The following is a 14,260-nucleotide window of genomic DNA, read 5'->3' on the forward strand; positions in this document are numbered from 1 at the left end:
GTGTACTATTCAGGAAGAAGGGCTCCACTTTTTATTTGCCTGCTGCTCTTGCTGAGGCTTTGGGTTTGGGAGCTGTCACATTTTCTGCTTATAGCCAGCAGGAAAAAGCTCTCGTCTAAAATAGTCGCCTTCCCCCCAGCCCTGGGTTTTCCCGTCATCGCCTGATTCCAGAAGCTGAGGATTCAGGAAGAAACATCAGCCGTTGTGAGGCTGATTTTAAAAATGAGATGAGCTGGGAACGCAAATTTTGCTATTAAACAGCAAGTCCAGTGCTGTGCAACCATTTAAACCGAGTTTTATATTCCCTTGAGCAGGGTCTAACGCTGTAGGGAAGGGGTCGAGAATTCATCAGACGTAATTCTCATTATAAACTGCCACAATTTTGTATCACTGGCATACAAATCCGTCTCAGGGTGAAGCTTCACACGTCAAGTGGCAGCATCTCCCTGCTGCAAAGCAGGCCGATAAAATAAAATTCTTTAGGAAAAGCTTGGATCGTAGCGATGAAAGTCCCTTCTGTGCAGGGTGAAGGTGGGCTCCAGCCCGCAGGGCCGTCAGCGGGGCGCTTGGTGGCTTGGTGTCGGCGTGCCAGTGCAAAGGAGCATTGCATGTAACTACCTATTAATTAATATTTATTTATGTTATGAGGGGAAGGGCTTTGCTGCTCTGGCTGCTATGGGAATGAGACGATGCCTGGGGTGGAGGAACCCGCATGCTCGTCCACCTTGGGAGCTGCTGGCAGGGCTTTTCTGGGCAGCACACTTGTCATTCTAGCATGTGGCTGTGTTAGAAAGCAGTTAAAGATATTTCTCATTGCCTAAGTGATGATTTATTCCCCCCCCTCCCCGAGACATATGGTGTTGGCCGGAAATAGGGATTTGATAAAAATTCAGAAAGCCAGCATTTTTGTTTTTAATGAGTTAGATAAGCCTTTAGTAAGTTAAATAGCCACTACACATGAAGTATACTTAAAGTGCAGGAGGTTCCCTCTGCACCTGCGTGGGAGCCCCACTGGCTGCTCGTCCTTTTCCGCCCCGCTGCCCTGCTCCTTCACATTCCGTAGGGTCTGGCTTTAATTAAGTCAACTTCCTCCAAATCTGCTTTTCCTGGTCGTTGAAACAGATACATCCCCTGCCATCGTCAGAGCAGCGTGTACGGCTGCCATAGTATTGGAGTGGGAAAGTTTTAACGCCGTGGCTGGAAGCTAAAATCTCCCCAAAATCCTGAGAGTGCCTCGTCCTCCCCCTCTGCGCCTCCTAGTTTGCTTGTTTGTCCCACCCGGAGCACGTGTCCGGGATGAGCATCGCTGCCGCGGGGAGATAAGAAATTTGTGTTTGGCGTTTGCCTCTGTGCTGCCTGTGCCGGGCTGCCCTCCCCCTTGCCCGCGGCTAACAGGCAACCTGGTTTTGTGCCGTGGCACGGCGAAGGGAAACGGCTGCCCTGGTCGCTCAGCAGCGCGTGAAGGCAGCGGGTGCAGAGCTGGGGCGTAAACCTGTGGGTCTGCTTTGTAGGGTGGCTGTGTAAAGGGTCTGATGCCATCGCCAGGATTTGCAGCGACATCGCGATGTTTTCTGCCCTAAATCACAGATTTCCCTAAATTGAGCCCCCGAGGAAGTCTGTAGCCAAGCGAAAACGCGCAATCTTCTCAGCAGTCCTCAGCCAAACACGCGCTTGCCAGCGGAGACTGGGACGGGGTTGCTCTGCGCGGCTCGGCCATTGCTGCACGTCCGTAACGGAGCATGCTGCTACGCTCTTGTCTTGCCCTGCCCCTCGCTTGCCCTTTCTCCATTTCTGGGCAGCAAACACAGAGCTGCTGCCGCTCCGGAAACCACACGTGGATTTGTGAGCAGGGCACGCAGCGGGCGCAGGGCGTGCAGCAATCGCGGGGTGCGCAGCGAGGCTGGGCTCTGCCTCCTGCACCCACAGTGCCGTTGTCTGGTAGCAGCCATCAGAGCCTGTTTTTTTCCTCTCTGCTTAGAGGAAATACTTTTTTGTTTGGTTTTTTTTGCCACTCTCTGGTTTTCAGAGTGTTCTCCCGAAGCGCGCCCCGTCCCTGCAGCCTCTCCAGAGCCCCGTCAGCAATGGCCGCTGCCTCCCTCCACACGTCAGCGCGGGGTGTGGAGGAGCGAGTTTTGCTTTCGTTTGCCAGGCTGGAGCCCTCGGCTTTCTGCCGGCGGAGAATCACGGAAACACCTTTGCTGCTGGGAGCCCGGAGGCCCTGTCCTCTCCGGAGAATTCGGCTCTCCTGCTCTCTGAGGGCTGTAATTTCTCGCCGGTAAGCGGCTTTAGTTACTTTGGGGACCGTGTAATGACATTTTCAGACTTCGTCTGGAGTGGGTTGGGCAAATCCTGTTGCCTTTTGCTCCCCCAGTGCAGGGCAGGCTCTGCTCGAGGGCGCTGAGGCTGCCTGCATGCCAGGAGCACGGAAAGGGGTTTGGTTTTACTCACGTGTCCCCGCCTCACTGAGATCTCCAGTTTTGGCGTCTCCGCGGGTGTGAGCAGCTCTGCGAGGACGTGGGTCCTGTCTGGTCCCGGAGCCGTGTCCCTACAGTTGCAGGGGGACTGGTCTCCACCTCAGAGGGATGCTGGCACAGGTACAGAACTGCTGCAGGGGCTCTTGCCTTTCCCAGAGCCCTTGTCCCGGGGTACAGCAGCTCCCCTTAGCTACAGGGCAGCTGCTCGGGACAGGGACCTCCAGTTTCTGCTTGGACGGGGAAGCAGCCAGGGTGGCAGGTTTGGGCGGTAGCACGGCGGGACATTGTCAGGGCTGCATGGCCATACAGGCAGCAGGGCTGCGTAGGAGGGGAGGACGCAGGGCAGGATGGGACCGTGTGGAGGAGCCTTCCTCCCACCCCACGGGTCCTTTGTCGTGAACTGGTTTCTTTGCTGGTGCTGCTCTCTCCCAGAGTCCAGCAGCCGCTGTGCCGTGCGTGGAGATGGCAGAGGCAGTGGATTTGTGATTGGCATCTGCAGCGGCTGCCTCAGCTCTGGACTTGGGCAGGGAAAGTGCTTTTGGAGTTTTCAAAATGAGATGAGCAGCGGACAGTGCTGACGAGCCCACTGCTTTACGGGCAGCACAGGGAGGCCCCTGTGCTCACAGATCTGGGTGAGGGGAATGTTAAGTCCATCCAGCCAGCTTCCTCAGAGCATCTTCCCTGGCTCCCGCTGCTGACAGCCCTCTTCATGGTCCTAAATTCCAACAGGCAGTGGACAGCCTTGGGTTGGACCCTTGGGTGGGGGAGAGGGGAAGCGGCACAGAGCAGCGAGGGGCTTTGCCCAAGGAGGAGGTCTGGAGAAAGCAGAAAACAGGATGGCCCTCTCCTCTCCGGCTGTGGCGGGGTGGCTGTGAGTCTTCGCAAGTGCTGAGTGCCGTTGCTGGTGGTGCACAAGGAGCAGAGGAGCTCTGCCAGCGTGATGGGCTGTAAATAATGATGTCTCCTAATCCCCTTTCCCTTGAGGGTCTTATGTTCCGAACCTGTTAATGCGATTACACTAGGATTACGGTGTGATATGTTACGCTGTTGTGGTATCTGTCAGTGTCCCAGCTCCGCAGGGCACTGGGAAAGCCTCCAGCACCTTCATATGGATGGAGGGCTATCCCTGCGCATCCCATGGGATGTCCTGGGAAATGGCAGTCAGGCAGGGAGGGGATGCCCCCGTCCTGTGGCCTGGCACGTGCCTGTGCCCCCTCGGCAGGTCCTGCCCTCTGGCTGCAGGGCTGCACAGGCTGTCACAGCTCAGCACCCAGCAACCCCGGGCCATCCAGCAGCAGCACCCATGGGTGAGACAGCTGTATCAGGCTCCTCTCCTCGCACCGTGTAGCTCCTTGCAAGCCAGCGGGGTGTCTGGAGGCAGGGCTGCAACATCCCCTCTGTGGGGAGCAAAGGTGGCTTCACCCAGGAGGTCCACAGGACAGGGACTGCTAGAAGGTCTGCAGGAGGTTTTGTGGCTGTCACAGGTTCCCTTTCACCCATCACTCATCCTGAGCAGGGAAGGAGTTTTTTTTTCCCCCTACATCCAGCTGGAGAAGCTGGATGGGGCTCCCGAATCTGTGCGTCAGAGGTGTGTGACCCAAGGCTGCAGAAGGACCAACGAGCATCCCCATGGGGAGGTCCTTCTGCATGGGAAATGCTTGTTTCTTCAAAGTTATGAGCTCAGATTTATTGATTCTTGGATGTGGCTTAGCAGGTGGTGTCCTCGTTATCCCTCTGGTTTCTCTGTGGAGACGGATCTCCTGCTGGGTGAACTTCTCCCTGCATGGTCAGAGTGGGATCCCGGCATCCCTGCCTGCCCCATGCTGGGCCTGTGGTGCTGGGATCAATCTGACCAAACTCCAGCCACCGGATTGCTGGGAGTTCCCAGGGAGCTGGGGGAGAGGATATGGCAGCCTGTTCGAGACCCCGTGCCGAGTACCGGTACCCCCTGGAGACACCAGTCTCTCTCTGGGGACTACCAAAGGAGCTAGGGCTTTTTCTGCCTCGTTTTTCATCTGGGATCTGCTTTGCCCATCCCATTCCCTGCCCGGTCCTGCTGCAAATCCTGGCTGTCTCCCATCTCTTCTCCTTCATTGCCCCAGCTCCGTCTGTTCTGGGTGCTCCAGGCAGTGCCTGGCCTGCTCGTCTCCATCCCTCCCAGGGGTGAGCAACGGTTTGAGGTGGGAGCTCAATGGGAACGTAGCTTTGGGCTGATTCAGAGCAGTCCTTGGAAACTGGTGTGGGGTCTTGGTGAATGCCTGAGCTTTAACAAAAGGTTCACATGCCAGTAGAAGCACAATGCTGTTTCAGTCCCCGGAGCCTTTCCCAGTTTCTGCTTTGGAGGGGCATTTTGCAGTCACGTTGTCTGTCTGGCCCCGAATCCCAGATCTCTCTAGAGGTGTCGTCATGGGAGTTCTGCAAGTTGCGACTCAGCCAGCCCTGGAGAGATGCTGCTGGGCGCAGCAGGATGGGCTCGTCCTTGCCACCGGCAGCCTGGGTGACTGCACTGACTGGAGCCACATTGGCTCAGTGGCAGGTGGGTGGCCCCATGTCCAGTCCCGCTGGCACCTGCCTGCCCCGTCCTCGGGGGACGCTGGGTTGCTCCCTGCTAGACTGCCCCAGCTTCTTCCATACCTGGTACCTGCCAAAGGCCAACCATTCACACTCCAGTTGGTTTAGAGCTATCCAACCACAAAAAAAAAAAAGGCATTTGAACCCTTTCCCAGACCATTAAAGCTGCCTTTCACTCTCTCCCCTGTGGTAAATTCATTTAGCTGTCACCAAATGGCATTGTACCATATTAAAGCAAAGTGGAGACTGCAGCAAGACAGTGGATGATGGGACATCTCAACCCACCAGAGACCTCTTTCCCTTGAAAGCCCCTGAATGCAAGAGGTGCTGCCGGGATGGACTTGTGTTTAGTGTCTTGCTCTGGGACTTTGGCCCATTTCTGCCTTAGTTTCTCCCTTGGGTTTTTATTCCTATTCCCTGTAGGACTTGGGGAAAACTCCCTTGTCTGTCCTGGTGCGCTGGCTGGGAGGTCGTGGTCTCCGACACAGCTGGGTGCGGCAGCCCGCTCTGTACAGCGTCTTCTCTCGCTGGCCAGGAAGCGGGGACACAACCTTTACGGAGGAGCTGAAATGTGAAGCCACTTTGTGAAGCTCTGGTGCTATGGGATTTGCCTCAGAGTTTTCCTGCGATTTGTGACTCCCAGGTCACCCCAAGCGGCTTTGCACAGCTCTGCTGATCATCGCCCACTGGAGAAGCTTCCCTGAGTGCTGCCCGCCTCCTGGTCAGCGCAGCTGCTTGGGCTTTTGGCAAGGAAGGCACTACCTACGCTGGTACCAAACCTTGCCAAGGTTTGGGGGCTTTTCTGGGGACAGCAGAAGTCTGAGAGGAGCTGGGCGTTGTGAGTGACTATTGCCTGAGCACGAAATGAAGAAGCAGCTGCTGTCGCACCGAGGTGGCCACCAGCCAGTGTCATGCCTTGCTTGGGATGCGATTCTGCAGCCCCAGTGCGAGAAACCCAGTCGGCACAAGCAGCATCACCCGGTGAAGCATCATTGGGCACAGTTTCCATCAGGAAGGGTTCACTGGGGAAATTGCTGAACTATGTTGTTCTGAAACCCTTTTTCTTGCCGTATCAGACCCTCAGAATATCTCAGTGAAGTCCCTTGGCTCCTTCCGCTGGGCAGGGCTGCGGGACTCGCTCCAGAAACCAGAGCCCAGCTTGGGCATCCTCCTGTGCTGGATCTACCCTGAATCTCCGGAAATTTGGGAGAATTTGAGCTCACTCCCAGCCCTGCCGCCCGTGCTGGGATGCTTGGAGTCAGTTTTCAGCCTTTTCCTGCCTCGCAGGGGAGATGAGGATCCTCTGATGGCAGCGGGTACCCGCAGTCTGTCCTTGCAGGGAGTTTCCATGTGCAAGCATCCCCTTTCTGCCTCCCCCGGCCGGCTTGCCCGTGGCAGAGGCATTTGCTGGGGACAGGTCCGTCCGGCAGCACGATGCCGTGTACCTGACTCATTGCACGTGCATTCCGAAGGTGAGGAGGTTGTTATTCAGACCAGGTGCGGGCTGGTGAATCCACCGTGTTGCCTAGGCGAGACTGAAAGGCAAACATTTTTGCTTTGCAAAATAATTCTGGGAATGACTGTATTTGTTGACAGGAGGGAGGAAAGCGGCCAGTGCGGATTTTGACAGTGTGGGGACCTGCGTTGGGCATCCGTCACAGCCCATCCCAACTTTTCCTGGCGTCTCCAGCTCTGTGTGTGCTGCGTTTCACCTTTTCTGCTGCTCTGGGCAACCAGTTTCCGTGTCCTCCCGCTCCTCTCCTTTGCCTCAGTCTTCTGACAACCCCTTTTCACCTGCTCTTCATCCTCCCTCAGGTACCGCTGCTCTCCTGCTGCCCCTAAGCTCAGATGTGTGCTGTGTAGGAACCCACATTTACCTGTTTGATGCTCCTCTCTCTCATTTTTCCCTTCCAGAAAGGGAATTTGCTTCATAATTGCAGTACAGTGGGGCAACTCGAGTGGGTAAACTGAGTCACGGGTGAGCAATGACGGATTGTTCCAAAGAATGGGAGGCATGTCCTCGGGAGGGACACAGAGGGACTTTGCACCAGTCACTGGTGGATGTTGGTGCTTCTGGGGCTGTTTCAAATATGCCTGGCATTCCCTGTGAAAATAAATTTGATTTCTTTAAGGAGACATCACTGAAGTTTGACAACTCTGTCAGTATTTTTAAAAAAAACCCTGAAATGTTTCACTTAAAGCACGGTGGGATGCCTTTTTTTTCCCCTCTCTTTTTTTTTCCTGTTAATGCTTAAAATGGGGCCTTAGCACGGCCCAAGCAACTGCATCTCGTGGGGTTTCTGTTCTGCAGAGGGAAGGGGAACCTCCCAGGGCAGAAGTTAGTCTAACAATCAGATAACTCCTTCCCCTCCTCCTCTTTCAGATAAGAGAGGAAGAAAAGATCCCAGGGCTCCCAGCCAGCCCTTCTGCATGTGTTTTGGGGATCTGCTGTTGAGATCAGGGGGGCATGGGATGAGGAGGAGGAGGAGAACATCAGTGTGCATTGCTCTGGGGCTCCCAGATGTTCATCTCAGGTATCACGGTGCCTCCAGGGCAAGGCAAGGCGAAAGCCCTCGCTGCGGGACATTGTGGACATGGAGAAGCTTGGAGGTGACCAACTCGTGGAGGAAAAAACACTTGAATGTTATGAAGTGCAAAGATGTGTCTGGCTCAGGAGGTTCTTAGAGCCCAGAAAGGATTTGTGGACCATGTCCCTCCACTCTGGTCGTGCTCTTGGGACACCTCTTCAGGCCTCTGCTGTGGCCAATGGCAGGCGGGACTGTGGGGCAATCGGACCTTCATGCTTGTCCCTGAGACCTCTCACTGGTAGCCTGGCCGTGTTTCGGCACGAGATCACGTGTCCACCTGATCAGCACGAAGCTGCCAGCTGGGGTTGTACACCAGGAGAATATTTGGCCGCAGATGCCAAGTGAGTCGCAGGACTTCATTTAGGGCGGTGAATGCAGGGAGAGGAGAACAAAAAAGGAGGAGAGACTGGAATACAGATGATGACAAGCCGGCTCTTTTTCATTTAGAGTAATTATTTTTTGGCTGAATCAGGATGGTTACGCTCCTCAGGGTTTTATGCCAGGACTGGAGTTGGGGGGAAGGAGTAGCCTGAGCTGTGATTCGGGAGAGCTGCCCATCTCTGGCATCTCCGTCCCTGGTGGGCTGGCTGGGCCAGCTGCTCCTTGGTGGAAAAATCATCTTTACTGGGATGATGGGGAAAGGGGTGGCGGCATCTTCCCGATGCCTTTTTGCCTCCTTGGGGAGGGGACAACCACAAGATTTTGTGCTTGGCACCCGTGAGATGGCATCAAGCCCTCCAAGTTGGCACCTGGGGGAGAGGCCAGTGTCCCGGTCCCTGATTTTGGGTGCCTGGGTGGGCAGTGTGTCCATGTAGGGACATGAGTCCCATCAGGTCTCTGCCCTCAACTGGCCCTGGCTGGCGCTGGCTACCTCTCTTCTCCCCCGTGCCCCTTTTGACCGTGCGCTCCCCGGGGAGCGCAGAGGCTGAGCGCAGAGGCTGGAGCACGGGCGATGCTCGGCTCGCCGAGAGGATGTTTTGATGCCTGCCAGCCCTGGGAAAAAGCTTTTTTTCCACTGAGTCATTCGCTGCCTCTGCTTTTTGCGAGACAATGCTGAGATCTGGGGGAAGGGGAGATGGAAAAACCCAGCCCACATCTCCCTGCTCCGGCAGGGCCGGGTCCACGCCAGCACAGCTGCCCCGTGTTTGCTTTTCGGAGGGAGCAGCAGACAGACAGCAGCATAAATAGAACAGGCCTGGCTATTTTAAGACATCGATTACATGATCTGTGCATTAAAGAAAAAAAAGAAACTCGATCTTTGGTGTAACTGCAACTGGCAACGTGGGCTTGAGAGGAGCCGAGGCAGCTGTGGTGGGGATGGGTGTTTTGGGGCCATCGCCCCGGCGGCCACAGCAGCTTCACAGTGGATGAGCCATGAGGGCTTTCACTTCTGCCTGTGTTTCTACTCGAAGTCCTGGTAGATGGATGGTTGCCCACACGTGCCGCTGTTTTGGTGTCACGCTGCCGCCGGTTTGGTGTTGCGCTGCTGTGGACTGGGGTTGACAGCAGGAAATGAGCTGGGTCTGGGCGAAGGGGAAACCGCGCTCAGGGAAGGGACATGGGTGCTGTTTCAGTGATGTATGCGTGTGTGCACAGACAAGGATGGGGATTTTCTTCTTCTGGAGATGCTTCTGGGTTCCTACAGAGTTTAAATGATTGCACGCTCTTGCCCTGAGCAGCGGGCTGTGATGGAGAGCTTGTGTTTACCATTTGGGTTAAAATCAGGCTCGTTTCTGGTGACTTAGTGCCAAGCAGAGATCTTGGCAGGTAGGGGAGGAGGTCTCAGAGCCTTGGAAGCGGGAGCTGTTTTCCACTCAGCAACCATTGCAGCTGGGGTCGAGTGCTCAGGGCAGCTGTCGGTGAGCCCAGAGCTCCCTTCTCCCACAGCCGTGCTGGGATCGCCCCATCCCTGTCCCCCATCCTGTCCCAGCCTGGAAGCTGCGCTGCAAGGGAAGAGGGCAGCGGCTCAGCTCCCAGCAGCGCGAGTGCTTGGAAATACTCACAGCCGGGCAAAACAAACAAATGGTATTAATTGAGATTTCAATGCCAAACAGCAGCAGATGGCTTATCGAGGTGGAGAAGGTGATGGTTGGGGTTTTCAGATAAAGTGGATGAGCCAGGAGCCGCTCTTGAAAAAAGAGGGCGAAAGGTATTGAAGCAGCTGCTGGAAAGAGCTCTCTCTCCACTGGCAACCCCCGCTGCAAAGGTTTATTAGTATAAATTAATCCGAAAATGCTTTTTCTTCTCCCCCGCCCCTTCTCTTTGGTGGTTTTTTTGCACCGTAAACTGCACATCAGAAGACAAAACTGTCATGTGGGATGGGGTTTTGCATTAATAATGGTTTAAAACACGTTTATCTCTGCAAAATGGCTCTGGTAGCAGACTTTTGGTAAACTCTTCTTATGGCAAAGAGTTTTTTATCAGGACCCTGTAAATCACCCCGTGCACCAGGTGATGCAGTGGTGGTCACATTTGCCTTGCTTTTCTGTGAACCAGCTGCTGCTGCTTTTTAATTGCTGCCAGAGCTGCTGCTGTCTGCTGGCCTGGTGAGTTGGGTGGAGACAGGGCTGAGCCAGGGCTGGAGCTGCCCTCCACCCCCATCCTCGCGGTCTCACCCCTTTCACTATGACGATTTAGGGGGCAGAGCTCAAGTTTGGCCCTCGTAGCTTAGGTCCGTGGTCTGCAGCTTGGGACCTGCCAGACAACGACCAGTTTTTGTGCTGCAAGATGGTGTGAAAGTGTAGTTCCTCTCCACAAAACACCCCAGCATGCTGGAAGAAGAGGTTGGGGACCCCCCCACTCCTTTTTCAGGGTAGGCAGAAGGTGTTACCTTTCCTTGAATATCTGGCAGGTTGTAGGTGCTCCCACTCAGGACACCTGCCTGGTGCGGTGGCCACATGGGGACGGTGGCTGGGCAAGGCAGATACTTTGGAGCCAGGAAAGCCTTGTAAGTTATTGAGTGTAACATAGAGCATGAGGCTCTGCATGTGGCCCTTCAGTCTGTGCCCAAATCACCGGCACCGATGGAGCATTTTCTGCCTTTCCACTTGCACTGAGGTTTCTCTTCGTTCTTGTGTCCCACAGACTGCCTGGAGCTGCTGCCGCTGGAGTCCATGGCGTACACCGTGACTCCTACGCCGGGGGGGCCCGTCGGCTCCCAGTACTGCGTCTGCAAAGTCGAGTTGTCCGTATGTGGCCAAAACCTTCTGGACAGAGATGTCACTTCCAAATCTGACCCCTTCTGCGTCCTCTTCATGGAAGTCAATGGGAAGTGGGTGGAGGTAAGTCCTGAAGCTGTGTGGATTTCCTTCTCTTGTGGTTTGCCTGCGCTGGTGTCCCCTCCCTCTGTGCCCTGCTACAAGGCTGGTCCTCATTCCTCCACAAGCCCAGGTGGAAGCTCTTCTGGTTGTCCCGAGGCAGTGCGCGTGGCCCTGGTGTGTTAATTATTGTGTGTTTTGCAACCAATCCTTTCCCTGTCAGTGCTTTCTGCTTTGTGATGGGAGATAGATTTAACTGCAGATCTCAAAATGCTGACCTCTGGCAAGGCACGTGGCAGGCGTGAAAGGATTTCACCATCCTCACAGTGCTCCCAGCCCCTTCTCAGTCTGCTGTAAGCTGAGGGTGCTTCGGATTTGGATGCCTGAAATGCTGATCCCACGTGACAGTTAGATGTTGTGAGGTCCCGCTCGCAACGGGGTGTGTTTTCTAGGTGAGTCAAGGTAAGCAGGTTCTTGGAGTTCTGAGCTGGTCTTTGGGTTTTGTTTGGAGTGGTTCTTTCTAGGGGCCTGGAGTGTGCTGGAGGAGGGCCTGGCAGGTCAGTCCAGTGGAGATACACGATCCAGGGCAGCTTGTGCTCTGTACACCTCTGGCCTCCTTTGAGGAGGTCAGCAGTCCTTAAGCCAGGCATTTCACAAACTGGCTGTGGAGAGGGCAGGACCATGGGATGGGGAATGAGACTGCTGGGAGCTGGGTACACAAGCGGTTGGATCTGTTCAGCTGCAGACAAACAGCAATATGATCAAAATTATGTTTTGATGGTTAGACTTGATGATCTTGGAGGTCTTTTCCAACCTGAAAGATGGAGAGAGACTTTTTACCAAGTGACAGAACAAGGGGCAGTGGTTTTTAACTGGAAGAGGGTAGGTTTAGGTTGGACATAAAGAAGAAATTGTGTACCATGAGGGTGGTGAGGCAGTGGCACAGGTTGCCCAGAGGAGTGGATGCTCCATCCCTGGAAGTGTTCAAGGTCAAGTTGGATGGGGCTTTGAGCGACCTGGTGTAGTGACAGATGTCCCTACCCATGGCAGGGCGCTGGATTAGACGATCTTCAAATGTCTCTTCCAACCCAAACCAGCCTGTGATCCTATGATTGTACTTCTTGCCGGGTTTTGGTGTCCTTCCTGCACCAGGACGTCCTGCTCAGCAGATGTGTGCGGCTGCTCGCAGCCCATGGGCTGTGGGCACAGAGGCTGTGCGCAGAGGAGCGCACTGGCACACTCCCACTGCTGGAGAGGGCTGGATGTTTCTTTTCTTTGTATGCGCTGAGGAGCTGAGAGCTGCTTTCATTTCCTCTGCCTCCCTGCCCACTCCAGCACAAGCTTACTCCAGGGCAGGACCCTGCTGATGAAAAGCTTTAAAGGACAGGAGGACTTTTCGTGGATGTGCCCTCTCTGGTGTTCAGTGAACATGGGATAAATCCGTCCTCTCCGGGGTGCAGACAGGGCACAAGGAGCCCCTGTGTGTTGTTCCCAGCCCTCTGCTTTAGCGGACAAGGCTGCCGCTGACCAGGCCAATGGAGCGTGAGGGGATTGACCCTCAGCATCTGTCTGAATTATTCCTTAGCATAAGTAAAACGTTGACTTGATCCCAAAAGCTTGCTTCCCAGCATCCCCACCAACTGGATGTGTATTCCTTTGAAAATCTCCTTCCTGCAGGGAAGGGGCACAGGAGTACGCCGCATCGGGGACCGGGTGTGTGCATGCTGCAGGCACCACAGCTTGTCCGGAGGTGCCCAGATTGGCTTTGAGCAGCATGCCCTTCGTCATCACCAGAGGTCTCACGTGGCCGGGGTCTCCCAGGTGGATGCACGTCTCGGGCTGGTTTTGCAGTCGGGGTGTGTACAGAGTGGATCGGGAGCTCCTGAGGATGGTTCTCATGGTGCTTTATTGACTGTTCAGCATCTCACGTGGAGAGGCTACAGTCGTCGTCTCCTTCTGTGGCAGTCTGCCTTGGGCAAGGTGCCAAACTGGAGAAAAAAAATCGGAGATTTCATTCTGTAACTGCAGTTGCAGATAGTGCAAGACCTCTTTTCAGCTCGTCTGGGAAGGGAGCAGGTAAGCAGAGGATGGGAATGTGGTGGATGGATACAGGCACCGGTGTTGGATGCAGCACAGAATGAGCAGCTGGAGGGCATTAAATCATGTAAGCCAAACAAAAATTGTCCCGATTCCTGGGAAATTAGTTGGATTTGTGTTTCAGATACTTGGACTAGTTGGGCAGCCTTTGAGCGCTTGGCCGAGGAGCTGGTGAATCAATGGATATCACCTAAGGTGTCCTGATCTCCTCACTGTTAGCGAGGAGGTGTAGGGGAGAACCTCAGCTTACCATGGACTGCAATTAACTTTGCTCAGCAGCCTGGATGAGACTAATGAGCTTTCCAGCCTTGATAGGTGTCATCTCTCTGACCTGATTGTACTTTTCAGGAGTTCATCTTTCTGTCAGTAACGTCTCAGTCCAGCGGTTTTTATTCCAAAGCTTCTTTAACAATACAAATGAGTGGTGGTTTTATTTTTTTCTTTTCCTCTGCTATTTTTAGCTTCTTTTTAATTGACACAATAGGCACTGGACATCAGCCTTGAGCAGCAGGTTGCTCGGTGCTCTGCTGCTGTGGTTTCGGCGGCGTGTTGCGCAAGCTGGCACGTTGTGTGGTGTGTTCGCATGCCACAGAGCTGCCCCCAGTCAACCGGCACACCAGTGGCACAGCCAGGTCCGAGATCCTCCCACACCCACATGTGACAGGAGTGGTGCGTGGGTTTGGGCTGTGGCTGGGTGCCAGAGAGGGCCAGGAGAGGTGGGCTCACCCACAAGAACCTCATTGGATGAGACACTTGATGGACCCTTGGCAGCTCATGCCACCATGGTTCAGAGCTACCCAGGGGTGCTGACGTTATCCTGCGTGGGTTTTGGCCACTCAGACATGCCCCTTGCCCTACGACAAACCATTTTCCCATCTGAAAGCGGTGGCCTTAATAACATAGCTGAAATGTAGGGGATGGATGGGGACAGCAGCAGGTCAGTGGTGTGAACCCATCCCACCACACTGCCTCTGCGTCCTCCGCACCGGGTTAGTGACCCATCCCAACCCTCAGACCTGGTCTAGGAGGTGAGTCTCCTCCTCCAGGACCAGCTCCAGTTGCAGTTGTGCCAACATTTGAGCTGGGCGGCCGGGCTGCAGCACCAGCTGATGCCAGCAGAAAGATTTCTGCTCGCTGTTCTTTCTAGCTGTCACATTTGTTCCCAAATACAATTATTTTGTCGCGCTGAGCTTAATAGGAATTAAAAAACCTTTGTGAATCAGCCTTGGAGGGGGTGGAGGAGGGAGGGACAATAAACCACAGGCCGAGAAGT

General features: G+C 54.7%; 1 protein-coding gene across 3 annotated transcripts in view; it reads left to right on the forward strand.

The window, feature by feature from the left end:
• CPNE2 (copine 2) overlaps positions 1–14,260 on the forward strand; it is a 51,874-nt gene that overhangs the window by 3,165 nt on the left and 34,449 nt on the right. Inside the window, exons 1-2 of one of the 3 annotated variants that reach the window (XM_086757829.1) lie at positions 2,161–2,275; positions 10,718–10,914. In XM_086757829.1, the coding sequence (XP_086613955.1) occupies positions 10,747–10,914 (168 nt within the window). In that variant the 5' untranslated portion in view covers positions 2,161–2,275; positions 10,718–10,746. Of the gene's footprint in view, positions 1–2,160; positions 2,276–2,573; positions 2,595–10,717; positions 10,915–14,260 lie in introns of those variants that run through there. The other 2 variants (XM_086757831.1, XM_086757828.1) reach the window with 2 other exon arrangements.

Source organism: Chlamydotis macqueenii, chromosome 13 (assembly GCF_036417535.1).
Source record: "Chlamydotis macqueenii isolate bChlMac1 chromosome 13, bChlMac1.mat, whole genome shotgun sequence".
Lineage (NCBI taxonomy): Eukaryota > Metazoa > Chordata > Aves > Otidiformes > Otididae > Chlamydotis > Chlamydotis macqueenii.